This window comes from Hesperophylax consimilis, chromosome 21 (assembly GCF_061612785.1).
Source record: "Hesperophylax consimilis isolate HC1 chromosome 21, BYU_Hcon_1.0, whole genome shotgun sequence".
In the NCBI taxonomy this organism is placed as follows: domain Eukaryota; kingdom Metazoa; phylum Arthropoda; class Insecta; order Trichoptera; family Limnephilidae; genus Hesperophylax; species Hesperophylax consimilis.
The window spans coordinates 4,181,171-4,206,311 of NC_142856.1; the positions used below are offsets into that span (position 1 = coordinate 4,181,171).

The 25,141-nt window shown below is 34.0% G+C and overlaps 1 protein-coding gene across 2 annotated transcripts in view; it reads right to left on the reverse strand.

Moving 5' to 3' along the window:
- The window catches only part of LOC149413529 (uncharacterized), a 279,540-nt gene that overhangs the window by 48,061 nt on the left and 206,338 nt on the right, over positions 1-25,141 (reverse strand). For both annotated transcript variants that reach the window (XM_089644729.1, XM_089644728.1), the window contains one exon: positions 11,788-12,021. In XM_089644729.1, the coding sequence (XP_089500855.1) occupies positions 11,788-12,021 (234 nt within the window). The remainder of the gene's footprint in view (positions 1-11,787; positions 12,022-25,141) is intronic.

Sequence of the window (25,141 nt, forward strand, 5' to 3'; positions counted from 1 at the left end):
TTGAGGGTAGTTATACTTGTTCCTTAACAAAACTTTGGAATAAACAATCATTGCTATTAATATTGACATAATGATTGATATCGTACCTTCAAATATTGACACGTAAACATATTATGAACTGCTTACTGCAATTTAAAGTCAATGAATTCACCTGGATGTCACTGCTATCCAATATTTTTAGGTTTTCTAACAACAACAACAAAAAACTCCGCAAATTTATAATTAATTTTAATTCCTAAAAATCCGCTAGCCAATTTTTGTTTGGGTAGCTCTCAATGCGTGCAATCGATAAACTGTCAGAATATTGTCAATCTTTTATTTAACGTTTCAGGGGATTAAAAATTATTGTCACATTTAATTTTTATGATACTAATACGTACCCACAATATGAAATTATAGGTGAACCCAATAGGGTGTCCAGTTAATATTATATTTCATTTTTACTATACGCCGGTACGACCTTTTACAAACATGTGATATGTGTAATAATTTAATGGAGCAGTAATCACGAAGTAAAATTTGCTATTTAAATTATAGAAGAATGCTAACCCTAATTATTATTATTATTGAGGTGTTATTATATCCTTCTTGTAACTATATTCCGTGCAGTTAAACACATCTACTTTATGCGAAAAGCATTGTCAACTGCATGCAATCTAGGTAAAGAGAGTATCTAAATGACTCAGTCCTGATATTGTTGTTGAAATTTAAATAATTTTCTATCGAGTAGTTCTAGTTAATATGTTGAAGGAGATTAGGCTTAGTAAATCAGGTCCGTCTATAATTCTATTAACAATAATTCACTGTATAAGTAAATAGATACCGTAACCGTACAGTGTAAGCTTCGGAACTTATTTAATTTCAACGGAATTGCTAGAGTCGCTTACAGTATGGTGATACCATTGTACAAGAGTTAATCATACCTCAAAGGAAAAATGAATGCCAGATATCCTATATTTTGTACAGCTGATTAGTTGCCATGCAACGGTATTCCTTTGACATACCAAAGACCTTTGACATACATTACATTTGATATTGTGAGTTTATATAACTGAATCCTAAAATATACCATATTACCGCATACCGCGCAAGATACCAGATAACTGTTCCAACCGTCCGGAGCGAGTGAGACTATGGCATCCCCAATTTGAGTATTTTGTGAGGCTGAAGGCAGGGAAAGGGGTAGGAGATGGAAAAGAGGAAGGTGGCGAAGTTCTTGGCTATTCAGATCTGGTCACCAAACACGGCTAAAACCATTTCAAGCAACGTTTAAATTCTGAATGGTGGTCTTACACCAGGGTATTACTAAGAGTATCTTCCACTCTGAAACGTGCCGCAAGTTTAATATATATTATTTTTTATGAATAAATTGTTCCAGGGAAAGTTTTTAGCGAAAATCCCTTACCAAAGCGGTAAATTACAGATTTAATTAGTTTGCTGGTTTCAGAGTGAAACTCAAAACTAATGGATTTAAAACTCATGTCCCGAAATTGAAAAAAGAGTTGAATCCCTTATTTTTAGAAATATCCTGTGGTAATATAATATAACTAACTTGCTTACCATCATGCTGCGCCGTTTCCCCGCAGGACACAAGATCAAACAAAACTCTTTGCACACACTCCTCGCTTAAGTCACATCCACATAACACGGTCTCACATACTTTCTGCTGACTCTTGGCATGATCCGACTCAAATATTTGATTCACTTGATCGTCCCATGTCTTTCTCGGGTATCCACGACTTGCTTCCTACTTTCTCATTTCGCTTCTTTTTTCGTTCATCCGCTCTACATACCTAAAACAACTTATAAATCTTACGCATTACGCTTAGATCAGCTTTGCATTCTTTGCGGATCTATACTATGTTGTAATAGTCTACATATATTAAGTGGATAAACACACTTTGTAAGTAGCATATTTGATGAAAGTTCGCAAAAAAATTAATAAAACTTCAACGATACTAATGTTTTTAATAACTTTTTCATATGTACGTAAATAAAAAAATTTAAATCACCGTTTGCATGAACATAATAAAAATTCTATGAAATTGATGTTTTTAATAACATACATGCTTCATCTTTAAAAGGTAAATACAAATCTACGTTTACATTATGCCAAAATTAATCCAAATGTCTGACTTTTTTGGTTATCCCCTGGAATTTATTATTGTAATTTTTAATTGTACAAACGAGAAAAAAAGCGACGGAATTTGTTTTTTGAAAATTCTTTATGAAATAGGACTGTTATCTTAAATTTTGTATTCTGTTAATTTTTTTGACGTTTTGTTAAAAAATATTTCTGAAAAGCTTTTTTTCAACTTTTTTCAGGTTTGGAATTAAAATATTGCACTTTTAAAATACGGAAGTTTACTCTTTTTAAATTTAGAAATTTTATCTTGTTTCTAAAAATTTATTTGTTTATTACGCCCTCTTTAAAGTGAAGGAAAATAAAGAAGTTGAACATTTTTTATTATTTCAAGTTTTTACAATATATAAACAACCTCCTTTGACTGGATAAGCAATGTAATGTACATATCTTATGTATCTTTCCATGTACTATTTTATGTCATTTTCTATTTTACGTTTTAATTAGTAAAGTTTTCACATACACATTCGTTCAACAATTGAATAAAAATTTCACCACGTTTTTTTGTAAGGCAATGATAACCCTAGTGAAAGGCTACTATTAAAAATCGAAACGTTACTTGAAATGGTTTTTGGTATTTTTTCATGACCAGATCTCAACATCCAGGTTTTTCCCCACCTTATCTTCTCCAGTACTTTCTTACTCGCAACATACTGCAATTGGGATGTCATAGACCAACTAGTTCCAGACGGTTGGGAGCAGTGTCGAGAATTTACAAAAATATGAATGCGCAAATTCAAAAAATAATTTATCAAATTTCAGAGATTATTATAAAAATGTAAAGCTTTACTAGAATTATATTTTTGGACTGATTATTCCCACACTGTGTCTTAAGCATATATAATTCGAGATTCAAACAATGTTCTCCAATTAAATTTATTCCAGTCTCTAGAAAGATATCACACGACTAAAATTTTCAACACGTGTACGAAAGGTTCTTTTTTGTGGAAGTGCTTAGTGGATTTTTTGTGAGCTTTATTCAAATAAGCGACTTAAAGCTGGGGGTTTCGATGAAAACCTCGGCAGACACAGTCAAGTTAAAAGATAATAAAATAATAATACGGAATTTTGTAATACCTACTTAAGTAATATTAAATTAGGTACTCATTGTAAAGAATCAGTTGTAAATTATTTGAATTTAAGATCAATAAAAACAGTACCTTACCATTAAAATGATTTAGGTGTAAAATTTTTTTTAAACGTTTTTCGATAAATTCTCGCCACATATTTTTGTTAACGATGATTATACCTGATTTTCAAGATAACCCAACATGAATAAATTCAAAAAAATGCATTTTATAAATGATTTGATGAGTTGTTGAGATCAGTGGTTGAGTGGACATAGCGCTTGGGTCTCACCCGAGCGTCGCGTGTTCGATTCCTCGGCTGGCTAAGTCCTCCATCACAACACAAGCAACATTTTCGGCTTTCTGTGGTGGTAGTAGGAGATTTTCAAACATTGTTGGGTTATTCGTGACCCGGGAATGTTTGTCTTTCTTTTTAAAAAAGTAAATAAAAAATTATCCTACGTGGTCAAGGGGTAAAGCTCTCGACAAGCAAACCGGAGGTCGCGGGTTCAAATTTCAGCAGAAGCATGGCAAGAGTTAGTATCATGTATGGGTTAGTTAACATTACAAACGACCTTGATGAGAATTCCTAAAAACAGTGAATTAAAACACCACAAAAAAATATAAATGTAAAATTAAAAATACTTTCAGTAGGCCACCATTCAGAATTGAATTATTTTGTAACCAGATCTGAATAGCCAGGTACTTTCCCACCTTCCTATTCCCCATCTCCTTCCTTTCCCCACTACTTTCAGCCTCAGAACATACCCCGATTGAGGATACCCAATATATAACAGACAGTTGAGAGCAATTGGGTCTCTTGTGTGGTTTCACAATAAAATGTTGTTATAATATATTAACACGCAATAATAATCTGTTCTGCGGTACGAAAATATATTTCCGAGAAAGCTAAATCTTTGTGAATATCTGGACGTATGCAGAATTCATATGTTGAGCTTTCTGGCAAAAATATAAGGAGCTTTTTTATAGGCAACCTTACAATGGAAAAATTGGAAAACGACGTATGAATTTTAATGCTCTTTTGAGCTTTGGTATTTCAACCTCAAGCTTTTGATCTACAAGTAACAAGCATTAAAATGGTTTTCTAAAGGTATTTTTAACTTATTTTACGTTTTAATGGTCGTATGCCTGGTGGCGTAGGCAGGGATGCCTGGAGATGGTTTTTTTTTTGTGAATTCATGGCATATGTTGCAAGTGCTCGAATCCAGTCGGATTATGGCTTCTTCAGTAAGTATGGCTAAAACCATTTCAAGCAACGTTTCAAGCCTAACTGCTGGTCTATCACTTGAGCCATATTGCTACCTAACCTACTCAACTTTTTGCAAATTAGTCTTTGCCGATTTTAATTATCAATTTTTTGTATAGATCGTTTGCCATCTTTGTGTACCTACAGACGAAATGTAGATAGATATGCTGTGTCTATTTTACAACTATTTTATAGCATCACACCCCTGCTCGGCTATCTCAAGGTAAAAAAACACTTTTTAAATATTATTTAATATGCAAATAAAGCAATGAACACCCACTGCCGAACAGATTTTACCAAGCAAAAATACTTATTTTATCGTATAGTTGGAGGGGGGGTCAGACATCTAGGCCTGTGAGCCAGTCTAGAGACTTTGTGGACCGCAATAATCCCATGAATGGAACAGGCATTGGTTCGAATGTTCGGTACTCTGCATCCCACCGTATTCACACATCACCGATTCTTTAATGTCCCACCTACGCATCACGTGATCACAGTCGCTGTGGGAGGACTACAGTGAGAAAATAGACTATCTCTCAGTTGGGTCGTGTACAAAATGGACATTTTCCATATCGACCGGTTGCCGCTAAAGTTTCCACCTATCTTCCCAATAGTGGCGGCTCGTGATGTTTGGGTGTACTAGAGTGGTAAAAAATGGCATTATTGGAGTTGTAGCTAAAAAATGTCTTTTTTTATTTTTATAAAAATTGGTTTTTTGTATGAAGATTTTCAGAAAATCCGTGCGGCGCACGGCAAAACTGAAAGTTCCTGAAAATATTCATACGAAAAATGTATGTATATTACACTTCACGCTTAACCCCTAGTCGATTTTACTATTATTACCGGTTAAGTGTTCAGTTCATAAAAATACAAGACAAAACAGTGTATAAACGTCGATTAGAGTAGAATCTAAACGTATATCACATTTTGGAGTTTATTATTGTTTACTATTTTTTTTACCTTTGGCAGCATTTGAATGGGTAGTTTCTCGTATCGTAATTATCATGATTTATTTTTGAGTTACTATCCCGTGTTGCGCTTCCTCTTTCGTTAGCTCACGTTTCAGACAGTAATCCAGTGTTAGCATCATTAGGACAGATGTGTAGATTGTGGTAATTTTTGGGTAATTTACGTTATTTCGAATTAGCTATTGGCAATCGTCTTACCTTCCTCACACTTCACGTTTTCTTAAAGGCCTTCGAGTTGTAGGTTCATTTTTATAATATCCTTGATATAAGTGTAAGAGCTCACCCATAGATGGGACTAGATTTGTCTAATAGGTTACCCGTAGTTAAGAGACATATAGAGAGAAAGTATATTTTTTTATAGTTTTTTTCAGATTTTTTTTTATATTATAGAAACAATCAGTACATGATTTACAGATAGCAAACAATATACTTCACACTTCATGTTGGGTATCTATGATATGTTTCCTTGTAATGTCTGCTAAGTGGTATGTTAATTCCTTAATTACCAGATGTGTGTGTTGTGTGTGTGTGTATATATGTGCATTGAACAGTTTAAATTATTGACATGACGCCACCTTTGAATTTGGTCAGTGAATCCGAAAAAATGTCAATGTTAGAGTTTAGACAAATATTATTTAGAGTATGAAGAGCTCGGTTAATTGGCGAATTAGATGCTGCATTTGTTTTATAATTTAGCATGTGGAATAGCACTGTATATCGTGTACGTCTCAAAGGTATGTTAAAATTAATAAGAGACAGAAGTTTGGTACCGTCGATGTTATTGTTTAAAATTCTGTATATAAATATTGAGTCAGCTACTACTCGTCTTTGCTGCAAAGTTTCAAATGTACATTCAAAGTTATTGTTGAAATTGGAGGTAATATATTTGATAAATTTGTTTTGGATGCGTTCTATACTATCTATGTAAAGTTTATATTGTGGATTCCAAATTGGCGATGTATGCAATATGTTGAATATGGAATGGAATATTTTTCATGGAATATGTTCCAGTGTATTTCTAACTAATGCGAAATATAACATTACGATTGTACGCGGACTACTGGTTCAAACAGAATACTTTACTTACACGTAGCACGAAACAAAGCATTTTATACGACCTATTAACGATTGAGTCAAATTGTGCATATGATAAATAAGATAGGAACCTCCACGTCAGGGGTATTACAGGATGGATATGAAGATATCAATCTATCATATTAAAGTTCAAAGTGAGCCCGGAGTTTTAATTAACAAGAGAGTTTGTGAGAAATCCCGGTGATCGGAGATACCACAATATTGAACGTTTTTTATAAAAAAACCTTGCTATTTCAGCCTTTTTTATTACATATAACCAGACGTCTACTAATGATCATATGTTGGCATGGAAACCAATTTTCCCCGGAAGCTGAGAATTCAGATATTAAATATTTAAGTACGCAAAAGAGATCACGTGGCGCGTCGAGGCCTCGCGGGGGGGAATTAATCGTACGGTTGCCCGGTGCCAAGGGCAAACCTTCGCGGAACACAGCAAATAAAGACTTCTCCCCGCTATAATGTAAATCAATAATAGTGATGATTTTTACGATAAGTTTTTTGGAATATAATACTGCACACACTTGCGAGGCGAAACGCGAGCGGAATCACTAATCACGGGAAAGGAATGAACAAACGCAAACCGCAAACCGCGCGAACCGTAGTTTGCGGTTGGTTCGTTCTATTTCCATGATTCTTGGTTCGGCTCGCAAATGTATAAGCGGCGTAAGAATATGTTGTAGATTTCTTATTAAATCAAAATCTGCTTAAGTTAAGTGTCAAATAAAAAAAATGTATGCATTTCTAAATACATCTGCTTAAACTTAACTTTGTTTTCGGTAATGAATGAATGCAAATCTGGGAAACGGAAATTAACCCACTTCTCGACATCCGAACGAGCTGAAACTCGGCAAATAGACTCGTTGTGAATGACAATGCATTCTCTCAATTTTTGGTAGTAATCACGTACACACACCCGCACATATACATATACGAACAAATCATCCGGATTTCAGAGAAATCGTTGGTAGAATTGTCGACTCTAGGCCCTAAGGGAAATATTTGTTCCCAAGGTCTAACTGTTTTTTAATCAATCTGTTTGTTTTAAGTCAATTCAATTCCAATTCCAACTTGAGGAATTTTTGAACATATAAATATTGTTACATAATAAAAAATATCGTTTAAATGGTGAATAAACAACCGCTTAGATGTAATAAAACTGAAGATAAATTATATATTATTAAATTATGATATAAAGCGCGTGTGGTTCACTGAACTAGGTCCAGAGGACATACTTGAGATTTACTTCGTTTAGTATCGGACATAAGTTCTTTGGTCAGACAAGCTGTTACCATCTGCCTTGAAAAATTGCCTTCCTGTGCTTTTGAAAGGTGCTCAGATCATTCTGGAGTAAAAACCAAATCTGATGGAATTTCTTTCCATTCGTATTTGCTCAAAACGACTTATTATTTCAATAAATCCAATTATTCTCATGGATTTTTGTTACATGCTCACTCGTCAGTGGGCAACCACGGGCGTTCTTAATAATATAGCTGTTTCACACGTACACGCATATTCATTGAATGGCTATCCCTTTCTAATGCGTTCCGTTGCATGCTAGGCAGGCTATAAGTATGCATCTTTTTCATCTATTCACGCATCGTTATTGGATATTATTTTCTAATGCGTTTCGTTATTTTACTTTGCATCAAGAAACTGGAACGTTTTATATATTTGTTCGTTTAGTGTGAACATAAGGCATATTTGTATTTATGTTGGTGAACAATTGTAGGTTTTTTTAAAATCTTTATAGTTCTTTAATGTTAATTAATACCTTCCTAAACAGATAGAGTAATCTTAAATCTATGAAAATTCGATGACAAACACAGACATTATTTAAATTAATAAGTGATATAATCCTTAGTAAAACATACACACAACTGTATTTGACTTACGTTAAAATCTCTATTATTAAGTACCTAGCTTAAGCCCTTAAGTTTGTCGGATACTTTCTGGGAATTCTGGTTTAAGATCTCATCATGGTAATCATACCCTTAAAGATAGAGATAATAAAGGTTATTTCTCTGCGAACTTAATTGGGTAATTTGCACGTAGTGGTTCACGTAAACCTTCCAGACATTTAATAAACGGCGAGATTATGACAGATTTAATTAATAACGATGGTTTAGAATATTTTGTTTACAACTTTAATAAGCATGTTATTTCGCAGCAGTAAATATTTTTATTGTAGGAAGTTCTTCCTTTAGACAGAAGTAATAAAAACAATTTATTTGTAAAATTCGGTTAACCTGTTCACTTACAAGTATTAATTTTTTATATAAGAGCAATTACGCCAAACTTTGTACACTTCGTTTTTGTCATGTCCCACGATTATGATTGCTTTTTTCATAGTTAAGTGTTGTGGAATATTGGAAAGTTATATATTTTTAACATGCAAATTTACTTTATTTAGTCGTTTAAACACAATTGTCGAACATATATTTTTCATTAATTATTTGGATCGAAGTGTGTTTTCACCAAGTTTCATTTCTACATCCAATTGAACAAAGTCTGATTGCGTTTTTAATTTTAGATGTGTAAGATTATTTACATACATAAAGATAGCAGCCAATCAAGTCTAAGTATAATACAGTTAAATATGACCGAAAGGATAGGGTCAGATGAGCTCTGTTGTAGAGCAGAGCCCCGGCAAGTCTAAGGTCTTGGCTTCAATTCTAGACGCGACCGTATCTTTTTCAAATTTTCGTTCGCGAATCGCTAATATTGTTTTTAATGATTAAATAATACAATTTTTGGTTCGTCGCATTATGTTATTACAAAAATAAAATTTTAAAAAGTTACTTGCGAACGCCGGGACTTGAACCTGCGATCTTCGGATTTGTAGTTGAGAGCCTTACCCTAACCCTTTGACCATGGAGGCCGTCTATATTATCACTACATGGTTTGTAGTATGCTTGAAAAATTAAGCTCGATTCACAAATCTGTATTAAATCATGGAATAGTGCCGAAAATATAATGCCCGGTATTACTCGAATAATATTATGAAATTATATATTTTTTAAATTTCCTGCTGTTGCGTCATACGGATTGCAATCATGCAATCCCGCATTTCATATGCAATATTTTACTTTTCTAGATGCATTTGAACATTTTTAATATAATCCCCAGGAAATAGCAAGTTGAAATGCACGTTGCATATCAACTTCATAATATGTGAACTTGGAGGGTTGTTGGCCGTGGAATTGAAAGAAGTTTTTACTATGAGTACTCGCAGAGAAACGACGAATTACGAGTGTTATAAAAATAGAACAAAATTTTTAGAAGGTTGCATTATTGCATGGAAATGTGAATTTTCACGATGAAATATTTATGAAATATAGAAGTGTATAATGTTGCATTATTGCATGGAAATGTGAATTTTCACGATGAAATATTTATGAAATATAGAAGTGCTATTAAATAATGAACTTCAGTTTTACTTTAAAAAATAGATGCTTATTGCTAATACAATGAAGTCCTCCGAGATATAGCGTTTACTTCACGCTTTAACAGACAGTTAAAAAAATAATACGTCAGAAATAATCAAACTTTTTCAATACGGGAACCTTTTGTGTCATTCTGCCAAAATGCAACGTTGTCAGATCTTTCGCAGCCAATTAAATACATATTTTATTAGTATGAGTTGAAACAGAAAATGTATGGTAGTTTTTTTATGACATCTCACTAGAGCGCGTGTACTGTGTAAAAGGCAGGGGAACTATGTCGCCCTCCAGTTGGGCAGCGTTGTGAGGCGGGTTAAGGTATTTATTAAAGGAAGTCTTAAAGAGGCCCAGATTATATGAATGAGAAAAAAACATATGCCTCTTTACCGTTCTTCAATGTGTAACTAAAACGCATTTTAACGGTTGGGAATAGTTTTTTTTTAATAGTAAGTCTTAAGGAATTTTGTGATTTATATGCACTATTTACACATGAACCTAAAGAAAAGACCAGAAAAACATTAACACTTGCGTTTGTACATGATATATCTGATGTCAACATTGATGTGTCTTATTTAGTCTATGGATGTCAACTATAGTTTGCATTCCCCATTATAACGTTTCTATTTTAAATATTATAGTCCTGGTAACAAAATTTTTAAACGATGTGGATATATTTAACAATCATTTGAAAATGGCAAGCTTCAAACGCCGTGCGTCATAACTATTTCTACCTGGAATGAATGATTGTTATCAACAATTTTAATACATTTTTTATTAGTATTGTCGTTGATTTGGAGGATATTGACAGATCATCTATTTGTGTGTTACATGATACTTTCTGTTTCCCATATTTCATTAAATCTAGTGCATTTTTTAATTATTTTCGTTGTAATTTTATTTAAAAACAAAGTTCAGCATTCTGGGCATTAAATAAGAAAAAAACATATTAATTTTAAGCAATAATTATTAGCATGAAACACCTATAAAATTAAAAAATCTTAAAGGATAACAAATTATTATAAGCAATAATCAGTCGCCTGAAAAATCCTTTGAATCCAAAATTGAAATTGCTCTACCAATTGCGCTACGTCGGCTTATTCAAAACCCGCCAAAAGTATTAAATATGCACTGGTTTTTTTTCCATTCGACAATTATTGCTTTTTAATTTTTTATACTAGAAAACTATCCTTTATACTTTGTGCTATGCATAAAAAACCTTGTCTCTTATACATTAGTTTATAATTAAAAAGATTTATAATACTCGTAATGGGGTATCGTCACAAACTACGAATACCGTTTAAAATGTGTGGAAGATTTAAAGTTTAACTGGCTTCAAAGTTATTATGACAGAAACCGCCAATGTCTGGTAAGACGGTTGTCACCTACGTCGCCCGGTATGACGTTAGCGCCGCCGAATTCATGAATAAAAACATACATTTCATTTTGGCGGCAAATCGAAAATGGCAAATTTCAAATTTATTCCTCAACCTAAAGATACCTACACTATCGTAATATATACATATATTTTTTTTTTTTTTTTTAGTGAAAAATACCTCGATAATACCTCTTTGTAGATAATATAAAAGTTATTTTACAGATATGTTTAAATAACTATAGACAATGTCGACTTAGTTGACAGCACCGGTAATTTGAAGAATAAGGGTCGTACTAAAATCTAAAAGTGTAAATTTTACACAACTAATAAACAACCATTAATGTACCGTTAATGGTTGTTTATCAGTTGCGTATGTTTTAAAACACCTTTTTTAGTAAGGGAGTAAATGGAAAAATAGTTCGTATTCCTTACCCCGATGTGCTGTCCATCAATATAAAGCTGCGGTAAAAGGACATCAGAGGACCTCATCCTGTCCTTAATCTCTTCCTGGTACTCCCCGCTCATGAAGACGTCCCTCTCCTCGAACTTGATGAGCAGATTCCTGAGAATCTTCTTTACCAGGATGCACTTCTGGTAAGTTCCTCGGACGATTCCCATGGAAGTGGTGTATAGTACAACTTTTCCAGCATCTTTTTCTTTGTAGCTCTGAAATTTAAAAAAAAGAAGATTAATAATTTGAACGTAAAAGTAATAAAAATTCAAAGTTTATTTATTTGTTATGTACGTATGTTATTTGTGTGTTCAGGTTAAGAGACAAATTTATTAAATATCAAGGGTATAAATATACCATACACAATAAGTACATGTCACAGAATACAAGCATAATCGAAAACAAGTAATAATTTAAACAAATTTAACAATTAACTGTGGCATTTGATAATAAAATGACGACAGAAAGTATAAAATTAATACAAGCTCTAGAAGGAGATCCAAACACATACAAAATATTATAAACAAGTATGAGTTGACTTAAGTTTAATTAATAATGATTTAGAGGATATGATAGTATAGCCTTTTTGTATCTAACTTCTGTGCAGTTAAACAGTGTACCTATTACTAACCTCATGTAATCTAGGTACAAGCGAGTGTTTGTAATGCTCAGTCCTGGAATTGTTACATTTAAACAGTATTTTAGATCGAGTAGCTCTTGTAGGTATATGAAATTCAATGAGGTTAATTAAATCAAGGCATATTTAACATAAATATTAAGTCGGATTTAATTCTTCGATCTGAGAGTTTTTATAAATTAAATGTTTTCAGTAAGTAATTATTGTTTATACTTTCAATGGGAATACCGAATTTACAATTAATGTCTTTGAAATGTGTGTCAATTTTTTTCGATTGAATCTGATTGAGTAGTTATATTCAACTTGATTTCGAACTAAAGATGTATACAAAGATGTATACAAAATATTTAAGATTGAAATAAATGAAGGAAGGTAACGGGAGTAGGTTATTAATTATTTTTAAATTATCTGATTTCTAGGACAAATCTATTTGTTGCCTCTACATCTGTAAGAATCCTCTGGAAGGACAGTGGAGAAAACTTTGACTCAAAATTTACGAGGAGCCATTGATGCAATATGGATCAATGCCAAATGCTACGTACCTATAAAACTTGCACAAATAATACCAAGAAGCTATTATGTCTAGAAATTCTACTCTCAGATTGCATAAGTTTAAAGCATTGATGCTATAAGAGATTGATATAACCCCAGGTACATAACCGATGTGATTTTAAAATAGTTGGATTTGTAAAAATACATACTTACACAAGAACAATTCAAAATATATCACAAAAGTTACACAATGAACATTTGTAGGTACCTTTTATTGCCATATATTCTTGTGTTATTTTGTTTGCAGTATTTTTTCTTGTTTTTTGTGTTATTTTATATTATGTAATTTTATCTTTTGTTTCTTCTTAATTGTTATTTTGTCATCAAGTCACTTTAAACGAACAGTCAGAGTGGTGATTTATTTAGAAGTGTTGACATCACTTTACAAATTGATAAGCTGTTTTTGAACGTTTGCCAAAATGAAACCAAAAATTTAATAACGGAAAATGCAATAATGATAATTATAATTTTGAAAAAAGAGCAATTTTTACGGTTGTTTTTGTGGCTTACGTATGGTTTTTTCTTGTAAACTGTAAAAATACTACTTTATACAAAACTAAAAAAAATACTTCGATACTTCTTTTTTTCGTTTGATATAAATATAATTATTTGAAAATTCACAAACTTTAACAAATATTTTGCAAACACACAATCAATGGCGGTCAATGTCTATTTGGAATATATTGAAGTTATTTAAAAATGTCAATTGTAAACTTTTAAATGAAAACAAAAAGCGTGTTGTTGCCTCTTTCCAACACTTCTTAAAATATATAACTAACCGTTACACAGGAGGAGATCAGTTAGTAATGAGAAAGGAAGTAAAGAAAGCTCAGTTTGTGCTATAAATAACACAATAATACTCTTCTGATGTACTGTGTACTAAAAGACACACAAGTACCCCGGGGTACATTAAAACTTCTGCGCATTTGAAAGGAGGTACCGAATTATCATTACACGCATTAGTCTAACAGTTGGGGGAACCATATTTATTCATTTATATCTTACCACACTATTAAGAGTAGGCGTTTGTCGTAAGTGCAATATAATTATTTGTAAACTATTCATACGAATTCAATTATGAGATGGTTTATGTTGTTTACCACCCCACGGTTTCCTTGGAATAACAGAGCCTTACATAAAGGACGTTTCCTTGTTGTTACTAAATTCCAATGTGAAAATATTGCATTGCTTAGGCGTAATACTGTAGTAGTATTTAACTGGGGATCAAATAAATAAAGCGTGTTGTGATTAGGTGAATAACTCCTTGAATTTACTGATTGTAATCTCTTTAGATAAGCAGGGCTAATTTCTCTATTTGCCCCCCTCACAAAAATATTAAATTTTGAAATAGATCTTACGTTATTGCCATTGCGCATATTATGTAAGAAAAGGATACAAAGTCAAAGACGCATTCCGAATGTCTACCGACATGTAAACATACTTTCTTTCCTTGAGCACTGTTGTGTTGTAAGCTCTTAAAAACATATATGTGTTATTTTTTAATAATCTCTATTCAGATGCCGAGTTGAAAACATTATTATACGAAATTCCCTCGCTAGAAAAAAATCGTAAAGTTTATAAAAAGCAGTATGGCTCTGTTATTAAACGTGTTATAGGTATGAAACAAATTCACAGTGCTTATTTTTTACTACTTAAATGCTCAAATATCACTATGTTTTTTCTCTATTTAAAATACGTAATGTCTAATAATAACAATATTATTTTATAAATATATTAGTATGCTTCTTCTATCATTCATATCTACATAATATCTGCCTTTCAAACCATCTTCAGTAATCTTTTTGAAGGCTTATAACTGAGCTTCACCAAATAGGACGCAGAAGAAAGGAGATGGCTTGGCAATGTAGGGGCTAGTGGATGGAAAAAGTGAATAAACGACGCAAGTGGATGTAATAAGAAGTCCGGGAAAGACCAAGAGACAATAATAAAGATAAGGTTTAAGATAGACGTACAATAACCATAAAAAACACCCAACTTACATTTATATACGAAAATTAAACCAATACTCATAAATAATTGTACCACTTAATCATTACCACGTAAACACCTCAGCACAAGTTCTCATAGTGAGGTGTTCACGAAACAAAAAACATTACCCACCACAGTGTCACCTACTCAAACCTACCGTACACCTAGCATAAAACACACACCATATTAACAACAGTTTTAAATATACAATAACACATCTGCCCTGATGATGGACACTGCAATGCTGTCCGAAACGTTGGCTAAAGAAGGAGTTAGCGCAACACGGCATAACACCCCAAAAACAAATAACAAAAATTATGTACAAATGTTAATATTTTGGTAGACACTGTAATGAGTGTATATAAATAAGTTGACAAAATATGGCCGTAAGTGTCACATGTTTTTCGTGTTGATTCAATAGTTTGTTTATAATGTCCATTGTCAATTCGACCAGTTATTTGCAAAAACGGGTCGCTAATTTATCGTAATTTGGTCATCGTCGTAAAAATTGAATTCTGTTTGAATTCTGTTTTTCTCCGAACCACGACCCAAGTCGACACAATTTCCAGGAAATAACGTTATGTTTCGTTTACCAAAAGCAATGCGCAGTTCGGAAAGGAAATGTCGTGCTTACTGCGAATTACAGGAAATATTGTCGCAACAACTGTGGAGATAATGATATTTAGGGACTTCCGACTATTTTGGCTGGAGGCTCACATAGGGTTCCACGTTTCTTTTTCAAACATAGGGATACAGTCATCCAGTACCTTAATACGGGGAAAAAATAATACAAGTCATGTTTCAGTTATTATTTTGTTATAATTTAGTTGTTGCCCAACCTCCCCGACCTTTTCCATCCCCGTTTCACGAAATGCTTTTTTGTGAAACGTAAGAAAAGGTTGCACAAGTGTTGCGGGGTAAGCAATCCGATATAGACAAAGTATTATTATGTTGAAGGAAGGCAGTTTCGAAGATAAATTACCATTGTAAGTTATAACCAACGTAGTCTTTAGGTTAAAGCCTAAGGAATATTTGTTTAAATTTTCTGTACGCGCAAACAAGCCATTACTAAGAAAATTACTATAAATCCATAATATTATTTTATCTCGAACAACTGCGCAATAACATGTTTTGATGGTAATAGTGTTTTAATGTTTCTAGCTTTCACCCTTCAAGGGTGTTCTAAAATAGGGATAACAATCTAAATACGTTGTTGTTTAGGATATATTATACTATGGGGACTACTTTAACTCGTCCCACATATGATAACACTAAATAATTACTCCGCCGTCTGAAGCCCCGGGAGAGCCAAGCGCGGACGGGAACGCAACTCTCTGCCATTCTAGTTTCAACTTTCGACCAAACCACCACTCTCTACTACCACCGTCTCTGCGTTCACTCAACTTGTAAATTCATTCTCGCAAATAAATTCAACAAAGATCGCAGACCTTTATCTCTCAATCATCAGAATTCCTTGAACACAGATTTACGATACCGGCAGCCATCGTAAATTACATTTATCCTGCCATACTGGTGATCCCGACTTTACACTGCCATACTGGTGATCCCGACGTACACGCTGCCATACTGGTGACCCCGACGTGATTTCGGCGGGTGAGCATTTTATGTCTTCGCGGACTGTTGATCTCAAACCGAGTAGGATGATCGGGAGATTTTCCAACCAGTCCGAGTTATCACGCGCCATCAGAGATGCTTTAAGGGTCCTGTGCCACCTTTCAATAATTCCGTTAGATTGCGGGTGGTAGGCGGTGGTTCGGTTATGTTTGATACCGAATTTTTGAGTAAGGCTCCTGAAAAGACAGGATTCAAATTGTCGTCCTTGGTCTGTGGTGATTGTGTCTGGAACGCCGTGTCGAGCTATCCATTGTGACATTAAGGCTGTAGCTACGTTTTCTGCGGACATCTCTTTTAATGGCACTGCTTCTGGCCAGCGAGTGTACCTGTCGATCATTGTTAGGAGGTATTTGTACTCATTGCAAGCTGGTAGAGGGCCGACCAAGTCAATGTGGACACGACCAATACGGTCACAACAGATACATGCCCCACCACATTATACAGTGCTAGTGGGAAACATATAAAAACATATGGTACAAAAACCATAAATCTCCAATTTGGCCTCCGCCGCGATATGAAGTGGAAGTTCATCATCGCAGACGTCTCGAAAGCCATTTTAGGAGCAGATTTCTTACACTTCTTCAACTTAAGCGTCAACTTGAAGAAAGGAACCCTAACGGACCAGTCAACAGGATTGCAGATTAGAGGAGTTTCGCTGCAAGGACCCTCATCTGGCATTTCAACGCTGCCACACTGGTATGGAAAACCGATCTACACCGATCGCAAACCGATTACGTTTGCGTTCAGCAAGAAACAACGTCAAGCATATCTCCGGTCATCTCAACACCGTAGCAGATTCACCGACGTCAAACACATCTCCGGTCATCACAACACCGTAGCAGATACGCTGTCTCGAATAGAAGAGATAAACAGCCCCTTTGTTCCTCGAGACATGAGAGAACAAGCAATAGCCAACGTACACAACGCATGGCACCCAAGCGCCTCCGGCACCTCCAACAGCATACGTCAGAGATTCGTCTGGCCCAAAATGGCAAAGGAAACCAAAACCTTCGTCAAACAGTGCGTCGCTCGCCAGAAAGCAAAAATACCACGACACACAACTGCACCCACAGCGACGTACGGAAGAACATTTAGACTACCATCTGAATTCTTCACCACAACCCACCGCGAAGAAACCCACCGCGAAGAACCCGACACCTACGTCGGACGCCTACAAAAAAGGTTTAATGAGATGAAACCCACTCCCGCTAGTAACCACAGCGCTGGAAAATTTTTCATCCACAAGGATTTACCGCATTCATCACACGTTTATTCATCAATAGATCGACTGAAACCTGCATTCTTTCAAAGCACAGAAGAAATCCCATCAAGAGGAACCGTCACACAGCCTCTAATAACAAAAATGACAACTCGATCCGGAAGACATGTTCACTTCCCGGACAGATATCAAGCGCAGTAATAATTTGGCAATATCATAAGGCACAGTAATTAGCAAAAAAAAACTAACCAGAAACCTTAGATTGACGTATCCATAAATTTCATAAATTAATTGTTACTATCATATCGCAAATGTCAGACAATCTAATAAATTACTGTTACTAAAACAAACAAAAAAACAATAAAATTTACTATCAATAATACGCATATATAAGCATCCTACAATAAAATCTTTATTATGTAAATATTCACAATACTATGTACTACGTCAAAAGTGCATTAATAAAAACAACAATAGAACTGTCATAACAAGCTATTTTAAATCATCGTAAACAATCATAGTATACACAGGTAGCTCACTACTACGCTAAGTACATTGCGACTAGCGCTCGCCGTTTATCAACAATTATGTTTACCTGTATATCATTTATGTACCTATTTACTACGGCGAATAAAAATTCGTACGGCCACAGCTACTATGCAACGGCGACATGGAGCCACTATTATTATTACTTTCCTGTCGCTAACCGAGCGCAATATTATCACAACATTATGTACCTTAGATTATAAATGGACTTGTGTTTTTATAAATTATGATTGACATTGTAAAATATTCATTGTTGTTATTATGTACTATATGTTACTATTGTATCGCGTAGAGACGCTGGTGGGGAGGTATATGGGGACTACTTTAACTCGTCCCACATATGATAACACTAAATAATTACTCCGCCGTCTGAAGCCCCGGGAGAGCCAAGCGCGGACGGGAACGCAACTCTCTGCCATTCTAGTTTCAACTTTCGACCAAACCACCACTCTCTACTACCACCGTCTCTGCGTTCACTCAACTTGTAAATTCATTCTCGCAAATAAATTCAACAAAGATCGCAGACCTTTATCTCTCAATCATCAGAATTCCTTGAACACAGATTTACGATACCGGCAGCCATCGTAAATTACATTTATCCTGCCATACTGGTGATCCCGACTTTACACTGCCATACTGGTGATCCCGACGTACACGCTGCCATAATACTATACATGTTATCATACATGTAATATACACATAATGCATACGTATTATAAGTATCACCAGTAAAATTTCGTTACTGAAAATCAAGTGATGAAAGTTAAGTTATCAGTTTGAGTTTGAATTTAAAATTCTTTGAGAAGGAGTCTCTGCTTTCTGGCTATCGATCTCTGCGCGCTTAAAATGATTTCCAATCACTCGTTTTATAGGATATATCCTATATATCATAATTAAATGATTTTGAGCTCAAACCTCTACCAGGGGGCATACTGTCTGTTGGGTAGTCCGAAGGTATTTTTAAAATGATTTAAATAGTTATTCTCTGCACGACTTCTATTGGAAGGAGGTTAGTTTTATATGCGGATCCCCAACTAATGATGGCATATTTTAAAGTTGATTAAACCAAAGCATAATATATTAAAATAAGGTTTTTTATCGACATAAAATTCTGATTCATATGATATATATTAGTTTTCTAATCTTTTTTACAACTTGACATATTTGGTCTTTCCAATTCAGATTTTTATCTATAATTATTCCTAGATATTTGATTGCGTTTGTTGTTTTTAATATTGAGCAGTTTTCGATACAATAGTTTTTATCGAGTGTTTTGGAATTGTCATGTATGATAATGTCAAAATGTTTAGGGGTGTCTTTTGATAGTATTGCAAATGGAATGACATTTTTTTATCGCTATTTAGTGATAGTAAATTAATGTCGAAGAAATAATAATTATAATTATTTCCAAAACAATCATGCCAGGTAACAAAGCGCCTTTGGCTTGGATATTATAGATTCTATGTAAATATATTTAATACTTTTTATATGATCAAACAATCCAGCCAAGAGGTGGCTCCCAAATGCTATGGTTAGACGTAGGTACTTGAGTTGAATATAGGGTTAGCAGTTATTCACTGTTTAAGCATCTGTTAGCCCTATAGAAAACGCCCAGTATCTTAAAAGTCAGATATTCTTGTGTTTCTATGCGTCATGAAATTTTTTTCTGGTATTTTTTGGTGTATTAATTTCGCTATCTTGAACCGAGGTTTCAAAAATTACAGTGTGGAGTTTACAAATTGTATTAGTATGTCAGTGAAACCGTGTTATTGAAAAATTCTCGTTAATTTTGACCTTATCGATTCCTTCCAGGAAATAGCTTTCCACGCCGGGTATGTATACCAAGAATTATTGGTCAAGAACTTTAACCACTTGGTTCATATTAATGATAAATGGGTGATTTAGAAACTCTCGCATGTGTAATCGAATTTATGGGGTGAGCACGATAGGTTTGAGAAGTATCTACTTGAAAAATAAATACTCAGAAATCAGTTGTTTAACTGTGGTTGTTAGTGGATTTTATAATAAAATGAAGTAGACAGCAAAAAAAACCTACATTTTTTTTAATGTAAATATCGCACTAGACTCTTAACTGCTTCCAACCATTTGAATGTCGGAACACGTGTTCATAAAAATTCTAATATTTTCGCATTTTGATATTATATAATAACAGGAAAAACGCAGCTGCGTGCACACGAATTCCGATTTATTATGACCTATTTAACAGGATTTTAATAAATCAGCTGTACTGATTTTTCTTCGCGTGGAGACTGGATCCAGTGAGGTTATGTTATCCCCAATTGGAGTATGTTGTGAGACTGAAGGTAGGTAGGATGGGAAAGAGAGGGGGTGCAGGAGGGAGGGGAATAACCTGGCTATTTAGATCTGGTCACCAAACACGGCTAAAGGTATTACAAGCAAAATTTCAAATCTGAATAATGAACTTACTGAGAGCATCTTATTAACAGTTTTGAGAAACTCTAATAATAAACAAAAAAATATTCCGAAATCGTGAACTAAAACTAAATCAAATCGAAACGGTTTGTTTTAATTTTTTTCCACATCAAAAGCTTTTTGAAAATGTACATATATCATATATTCACATATTCAAAATATCCGGACAGATAGAGTAACCAATTTGAAAATAGCATTTACTTTATGAATTGCCATAATTAATTTTCAAACACACAAATTTCTTTTCCGGTTTCAGAAGTGCCTTTCTTCCATCAGGAGACTGATAAAATTTACTGAGGGCTGCGGACTGCAGATTGAAGTTTATTCTTATTGTAAGAAATAATGAGCTTAAATATGAGAATGAGAATTCAAAGATAAATATACATGTTAGGTTAATTGAAGTCAAGCTAAAAAAGTTTCGTACGGAAAAGTTGCTTAAAACGACATAAGACTCTGATGCTCACATTTTAATTATTGTATTACTAAAATCTCAAATGATTATAAATTTTTATACATATTTAAGATTGATAAAAACAGGACCTTCCTATTAAAATATTTTATGTAAAACGGTATTTTACGCTATAAGCACGAGATTTTATTTTTATAGACGATGCATTATTGACTTCCTGAGAGATGCCTCTTGAAACATTTGAAATTTTAGCAACACGTTCATCAGAAATAATTAAAATAAACCCCACGGAGTTGGGTTTAAAAGGCCTGCTAGAGCAAAGTCAACCATAGGTGCGTCCATTACACCGGGTTGAGCATTGAATATTGTTTTACACGCCTTCATCACTTATGTCGTAAAGATTCCCACTTTATTTTAGAGATTTGATAGGGCAAATTGAACCGCAGGTCTGTCCAATACACCAGGGCCGCACTTCGCATATTTTTGTGCACAGCTGTTTCACTTACGTCATTAAGATTCTGGCTTTATTTTAGGTTATTGTTTCGTCTTAAATATGGAGTTTAATGTGTCTTAACCCTAGAAGCCTTATCTACGCCTGCGAGGCGTACACACAATCTTAAATTCTATTTCTCTTTCTAACGGTTGAAGTTAGCGCCTCGTGGTCTTTGCCAGTGGCCGACAGAAGCTCGCCGACAGTACCTGCATCACTAAGGTAATTCCAGCCATTTTTGAGTTTTTGAGGTATAGTACGCTTGCAAGACGTATGTTTAGGCTTTGTGTAACTTTTAACTAAGATTATCTGAAAGTATTATTATGCCATCGTCTGTACGGTTTAGGCCCTCTGATTGGTCGAATTTAAATCGTGTGTTTCGAGTAAATTCCGCTTAGGAAAATATCACGCATTCTAGGGTTCCTTGAACAAGTAAATCCCTGCTTTACCGGCCGCTGGAGTAGTTTCCCTATTGGCCGAAAGAGCGCACCTCTGGCGGCATAATAGCGAATAATTTCATTTGAAATAATCCATAACAAATACGTACAATTTCATCTATTCTAACTACCGTTTTAATATTATATATTTATATATTTAATATTTATCACTTTGTTAAACTCGCTATCAAAGATTTTAGAAAGACTATTAAAAAACCAAATAATAAAATACCTGGAAGAAAACAAATTAATCTCGGACAAACAATATGGATTTAGAGAAAAAAGGAGCACAAAAGAAGCTTTCGCAAGTACAATAGATTATATACATAGCAACTTAGATCAAGGGTTTAAATGCATAGCGATATATCTACATTTGGCTAAAGCCTTTGATTCAATCTGCCACAAAACACTTTTTAAAAAATTAGAAAATATGGGTATCAAAGACAAAGAACTCCAACTATTGAAAAGTTACATGAGCGACAGAACACAGCAAGTCAAAATTAATAACTATACTAGCAAACCACTGCCGATTACACACGGGGTTCCACAAGGAAGCATACAAGGGCCCGTTCTTTTCACAATTTACATAATTGAACATTGCAACATGGAAATAGATGGAGAAATAATTAGTTACTCAGACGACACAGTTTTACTATTTAAATCTAAGGACTGGAATAAGGTATATAACATAGCGAATCTAGGAATCACGCAAGTGAAAAAATGGTTGGACTCAAATACACTTACGCTAAACATATCGAAAACAAAATTCACAACGTACAGCATAACTAACACAGGACAGCCAAAAAACAATACAAACACCATAAAAATACACGAATGCATAAACACCAACATCTGCAATTGCCCCCCTCTAGAAAAAACAGAACAAATAAAGTATCTAGGAATCGTAATTGACCATAATCTTAGATGGACACATCACATCAAACAAATCACAAATAGACTCCTCAGAACAATACACATTTTCCTAAATATAAGAAACATATATAAAATAAAACAATTGAAAACAATATATTTTGTACTATGCCAATCAATAATATAATATGGAATAATTGCTTGGGGAGGAGCAACAAACGCAGCTATCACTCAAATAGAAATCGCACAGAAAACGATATTAAAGGTAATATTAAAAAAACATACACTAACCGACACAGACCAAATATTTAAAAGCTGTGACGTACTTGATATACGCCAATTATATGTTAAAACACTACTAAACTACATTTTGGAACAAAAAAACAAACCCCAACAAACACAAAATATCACTAATAGACCGAAAACTATTTGCAATAAAAAGTATAAAAAAATAGTTAAAAGTATGATAAAAGTAAAGTAAAAATAAATTACTTTGTTTTAGTATCAAAATCAAAAAAAAACCTTTCTCTTCAGTAGAAGAAGTATAGGCTTCTTTTTTGGGAATATTGATAAAATCTGATGAAGGGTGCAATAATTAAATATTATTCCATTTGATTTTTTTTGCAAATCATGTGTGAAAACAGGTCGAGAGAGCTGCAAATAACCAATAGTTGTAAGGAAAAGCAAACCTGGTATACGAACCTATTCATTATTCAATTCCTTTTGTCTATGTGCTCATTGCATTATCGTCATTATTGTTGAACCACGTTCTGGCTTCGAAGTGAACATCCTATTGACTTCGCGGGAGGAACGTCGCGTTGGATAGGAGAATAAAGCATTGAGCACGCGAACATTATTGGCAAGAAGAACATGGTATTAACTAGGAGAATATCACATTGTACAATGCGCTTTGTTCTCAACGCATGGCGTTCCTGGAGATCCTGTCAAGTTATTGTTTCGTGAGATCGCTCTACAAGGGTGGCTCGTTAAATCTGTTAAACATAGTGCACAATTATATTTGAATTTGAAGGACTTCATCGTAGCGCAAAAACCTCCATTGTCTAGTGGATAGATCCTTGATTCCCGACCCAGAAATCGAGGGTTCGAAACGAAAATATTTTTAACATATTTCAAATATTATTTTATATTTAATTCAATAAAATAATAACTGGAATATGAGTAGAGAGATTGGCTTTCGGATTAGAAAATACTCGCCCTCATTTAAAAAAAAAACATTTCTCTGAATTTTAATACGTAGAAATTAAAATTGATAATAGAGCTATATAGATATGGAATTCACAAATATATTTTACCGTTCATCCTATATTTTTAGGATTTATAATAAAAATATTTATAAACGCTCGAATTCTGCGATAAATGGCATATTATGGCTTGCGATCACTCAAGACGGTTTGCAAACTCCGCATAATTTGCAGAAAATCGCTGGAGTGCATATATTTTTTTTTTTTTTAAATTACTTACCAATTTTTTTAGAGCTTTCTAAATGTGTTTTGTCACTATTATATATACGTTCATGGCCATAATTACTGGTGTAATCACGTGATCTAATTATTTTCAACAACGTGATAGATATTTCATTATCAAATTTCAATCAGCACAAACCACCGAAAAGCTTACCTGTGTTTGTAAAATAAGCTTTCTTTTTTGTATGTCAATAATAATATCATGTTGAAAACACGTGTTTTAGTGCTCGTGCAGGATTATTAATTTCAATGCAATAATTCAACGAAAAGTTTGTTTAATTATCTGTAATGTCGACAACATACGCCATTACGCTCTTGACCAGGCCAAAATTTTATATTTTATTATGTGAATACCGCACAATAGTCCGAACTGCTCCCAGCTAACCGTAGTTATTAAGCCTTTGTAATTTCCGATTGGGGTATGTTGTGAAGATGAAGTGTTTGAGAAAGGGAAGGATATCGGGAAGTGGAAGCTGGGGAAGTACCTGGCTATTCAGTTCTGGTCAACAAACACAGCTAAAGTTATTAGCTATACTACACTACTCCTTGTGTTCGATATAACAATTTCCTTTTCCCTCATGCTTTGTTATTGTTCTACAATATATTATTTGTT